The sequence below is a fragment of the Phaseolus vulgaris genome, chromosome 1 (genome assembly GCF_051622355.1).
Source record: "Phaseolus vulgaris cultivar YP4 chromosome 1, ASM5162235v1, whole genome shotgun sequence".
Classification (NCBI taxonomy): domain Eukaryota; kingdom Viridiplantae; phylum Streptophyta; class Magnoliopsida; order Fabales; family Fabaceae; genus Phaseolus; species Phaseolus vulgaris.
Window position 1 is genome coordinate 31,235,175 of NC_143498.1, and position 4,614 is coordinate 31,239,788.

Genomic DNA, 4,614 nt, shown 5'->3' on the forward strand with positions numbered 1-4,614 from the left:
GTGGTTATCTGCTGCTGACGTCATCGACTACCGATGACCGACCGGATCAGGCTCCAAGTGTCTAGAAGCCTCACCTTAGGAATCGTCTAGTTTAAAGCTTTTTAGTTAGCAATCTTTCATTTGTGCTCAGTAATTGTCGGCTAATCAGCTTTTCGACAATACAGTATCAAATTTGCTTATGTATCTCCTTGAAACCTACATTTCTTTTGATTGAACATGTACTTTTCCAAGTTTATAAAGGATGGAGGATGTTCAACCAATTCATTTGGACTTCTTTTGTCTATATTTAAAGCAATATATTTTCTCACCATGAAAACTATCTTTTATTTGATAAAAAATAATGAGAGAAAAAAAGATAATAATTATTTTCGTTTTACTTGATTGAAAAAATTAAATAAAAATAATAATGTATATTAGAAAATTTACCTTGTCGAATGATACAGATAAAAATTACAGTATATAAGGTAGGATAAATTTACCTCATGAATTGATTCATTTGATTTCAAGTCAATTTGAAATTTTTAAATTAAAGTTAAAGTTAACTTTCCAATAATAATGAAATAAATATTTTAAAGCCTAAAATATTAAAATAAACATTTTAAAAAATATATTATATCTATATTTTTAAAACTATTGCAATGGAACATTAGTCAATACTATTGTCTATTTAATATTTTAGTTAAAAATTTAAAATGAAGTTTTAAAAAATATAAATATTAGACTGGGATTTTTCAAACCAAACATACCAAAACGCAAAAAATGATAGACTAAAAAAACATTTAATTATAAAAAAAAATATTGTAAAATTACCACGGGAGAAATTATTTATTTATCAAATTGGCCCCTAGAAAGCAAAAGAACTTCTGGGAAACATTTTTTAGTTCTTGCTTTCTAATTTGCAAAACAGATCTTTGAAAACTTATTTTTTTGCTTTATCAATTTATTTAAAGTTAATAATTAGTACCAGTGAGAGTACGTGGAGTAGGAGCAAAAGTATGGAATCTAGTAAAAGAATTAGCAAAACTGAGAAAGAGGATCACTAGTTTTGATTTCAGACAATTAATGAAGGAAAATATAGGTAATATATTTTCCAAACATCTACCTAACAACAATACAATTGCTATCAACATCCTTGTTGTATAACAACATGGTACACCAATGATGGCTCTTCAAATAATTAGCTAACATATTTTCTCTCTGTTTCATTTTCTTGATCAGCACTGTCCACCTTCGCCCATCTGCTAATACGCTTTTGAGCAATGGTAACCTGCACAGAATGTTATGATTATGTTCAATTAAAGCATTTGGGTAAACAAAATCAAGAATTTATTCAGTAAGATCTCTTCACAAGAGAGCTTCTGCTGTAGATTTAACCATAAAACTTATTAAATAGGTTGAAAAGTGCTTATATTGATAAGTTCTTTATTTTCTTTTTCTGCAAGTACTTTAGAGATGTCTGCACTAGCCTTAAGCCAAATGCATACCTGCTCCTCCCAATTAGTTTTGTATGTGATTACAGTTAGCACTATTGTTTGAATGAAGGTTCCAAACAACATTCCAATCCAGATTCCCTGCAAAAGTGATAAAGTTTGTTCAATACATCAAGCAGCATAAACATGATTAATAGTTTGAAAGCAACAAAAATAAGTGAAAGAGCAGGTACCTTGACTTGCATGTCGAGAGCATTACCAAGTACAATACCTACAGGTATACCTATGATGTAATAACACCCCAGATTCACATAAGCTACAATGCTTTGCCACCCTGCTCCTATAGCCACTCCTGTTCAAATCACATATTAACTAGCTTCAGAAGTGTATATATATGTATGTATGTATGTTTGTACACACACATTGACACTGACAGATTAATTAGCTTTAGTAATTTTAAAGCAACAAGGATTCAAATCTTAAATCAGTTCAAGTAAGAGAGAGGAAATGGTGTAAAAAAATACCTGAGAGTACAGGTTGAACACTGTTTAGTAAAATAGAGATTGATAACAAAGGTGACAAATCCCCAACAGCCAAGGCCACGTCTTTATCTGAGGTGAATATGTAAGCAAGTCTTTCTCTGAAAAATAAGAAGAATAAGAACAGAAAGAATCCGATGATCAATGATGTGAGCACAGACACAACTATTGAGAACTTTGCAGCTTTGGCACTTCCTTTTCCAAGTTCATTTGCTACTCGAACACTGCAAAAACAAAGTTACAAGCCAAGTTTTCAGGGAAAACTACAACAGATGAAAAATAAAATAAAATGGAAGGTCGAGGTTGATTACAACTGCAACATCAACGTTAGAAAGGAGAACAACGCCATTACCTTGCTGCAGCCATGAAACCGAGTGCTATCATCATTTCCCATCCATTGATGTTGAGACTGTAAACAATCAAATTTCATCATTAGTAGCAGGAAAGAGAAATTTTTTTCCATGAAGCTAATACCCCCAACAATATAAGGTAGAAACACAATATTTGAATTTTAGTACAAAAAAAAAATGTTCTAGTGCATTACCATATGGATAGAGCATCAATTGCAACCTCTGCATTTTTCATGTTACCGGTCAAAAGAACCAGTATGGTGTAGTACCAGAGCTCAAGACTGTAAAATATACAACAGAATGATGTTAGTTCACGATAAATAACATAGTAACAACTTAGATTCTCTAAGAAAAGTGTTTGGTTAACATCTTTCTTTCACATCCTTTTATTGCACTCTCAGTGTGAAATTTGACATCAATAGTAGAAGAGAGTCTGGCATTCAGAAAGTAAATTGAAATCATTAGATGAAAATAGTATCTTTCAAGTCTTAGATGCGTATTTTTAAGTCTGACTTACGACATTGCAAAGAACTGAGCCCACTTGAGAAGAAAGCTCACCATAGCATGGCACCAGCTGAAAGAGACATCTTGACAACAGGCCAGAGGTCTTTGAATGCGAGAGAGGAGAAACCTTTCCATGTATCAGAGCACCAACCACATGTGACAAATATGAGTTGACCAATGTTGGGAATCCAGAATGCCAAAATTGTTGAAACCATTGCACCAGGAATTCCCAGCTTGAAATTCATTGTCAAAAGCCAGGAGAGAAACAAATGAATCACTATCGAAAATGCTGCCAAGAATGCAATGATGACATTCTTGCTCTGAGATTGCAGGAAAGTCTGACAAGTGAATGAGACAATGAAAGCAAACACGATAGGAATTGACCAAACAGAAATGGTTCCTGCCACTTGTGCTATGCTCTCATCTTGGCCTAAGAGCATTAAAATTGGGCTTGTGAAGAAGAACACCGGAAGAAGACAGAGTGCAGTTAAGAACAAAACTATCCATGATCTCTGAAGATACACTCCCATCATGCTATATTCTTTTGCACCAAATGCTTGCCCACAAAGTGTTGACAATGCACTCGCCATCCCTAACTGCAATGCCATTATACAAACAAGAAATTCGAGTCATTGCAAGATTCATTGTTTTGTAATTGCAATTCTAATTTGGACACAAACCCAATACAGTGTAATAAAAAATATTTATATCTGCACACCGTATATAGGTTAAATAAAAATTAAATAAACGAAAAAATACACACACCTAGAAAGTAACCCGATTTTAAATACAGTGATAGTATATTTCACAAACTGCAGACCTTACAATCCATGTTTCTCGTGTTACCCTAGTTCAACCAATCCCAAGAATCCAAATCTAATTAATAACCAAAAATCAACGAAGGTGTTGAACTTTTAAACGATGAAACAGAGGAACTGATCTCTGTTTCTGAGTCACAATACAGTAGTACTGTTACATATAAAGTGACGTTCTTCTTCTATCAAGTACGGAACACCCTGTGTTTTAATGTTATAAAAATATAGATTAAATGAATAACATATTTCACCACCAACACGTATCTTCCTCTCTCCACTCCTATGCATGAAAAACTATCAAACAATATATATATATATATATATATATGAATACTTTATACACCTAAGAACAAAACAAAGAAACACATTCTCGGATGATACAACAAAAGCACCTAACTTTTTCAACTTTTTCCAATACCCATAATTAAAATAAAATAATATTGAAAGGGTTTGACGAAGAAGGAAAAACCGTACGAGAACACCATTGGCGAATCTAATGAGAACGGTGTAAACGAGAGCAAAAGCAGCCAATTCCCTTGAGCCAATATGGCCAATGAAGGATTGGCTTATAACATTGAGACCAAAGGTGGAGAACCTAGTGCATATGGCTGGTGCTGCCACTATCCACATCAACTTGCTCTCATTCCACACCCTCTTGGCCAATGATAACTCTTCTTCATCTTCATCGTTTCTCCTCTCCTTGCTCAACAGCTTCTGCCTTAGATCCCCCTCCATTCCTCAGCTTGCGACACAACCCAGAACTCTCTTCGTTCTGGTGAAAGAAAGAAAGAACGAATGAAAGGAAGGAAAAAGAGAAAGACAAAAACGTTCCAATGAGATTGAAGAAGCGTTGTTCAATTAATAACTCTGATGCTGACCTATGTCGGATTTACGCGTTCGCTGCTAAATACACAATCTATGAAAGAAAACGTGAACTCTTTTACTCCTCCATCTTTTTATGCTTATAATTTTATTT

The 4,614-nt window shown here is 33.8% G+C and overlaps 1 protein-coding gene across 1 annotated transcript; it reads right to left on the bottom strand.

Annotated features, from left to right (window-relative positions):
- Positions 1 to 1,014: 1,014 nt before the first annotated feature.
- On the bottom strand, positions 1,015 to 4,614 carry LOC137813829 (protein DETOXIFICATION 21). Its single transcript, XM_068616271.2, has 9 exons — positions 4,517 to 4,614; positions 4,113 to 4,410; positions 2,878 to 3,419; positions 2,514 to 2,600; positions 2,322 to 2,378; positions 1,955 to 2,193; positions 1,664 to 1,782; positions 1,485 to 1,571; positions 1,015 to 1,267 (listed from the first exon to the last, which is right to left on the bottom strand). The coding sequence occupies exons 2-9, from the start codon at positions 4,371 to 4,373 to the stop codon at positions 1,178 to 1,180; spliced, it is 1,482 nt and encodes a 493-aa protein (XP_068472372.1). The 5' UTR covers positions 4,374 to 4,410; positions 4,517 to 4,614; the 3' UTR covers positions 1,015 to 1,177.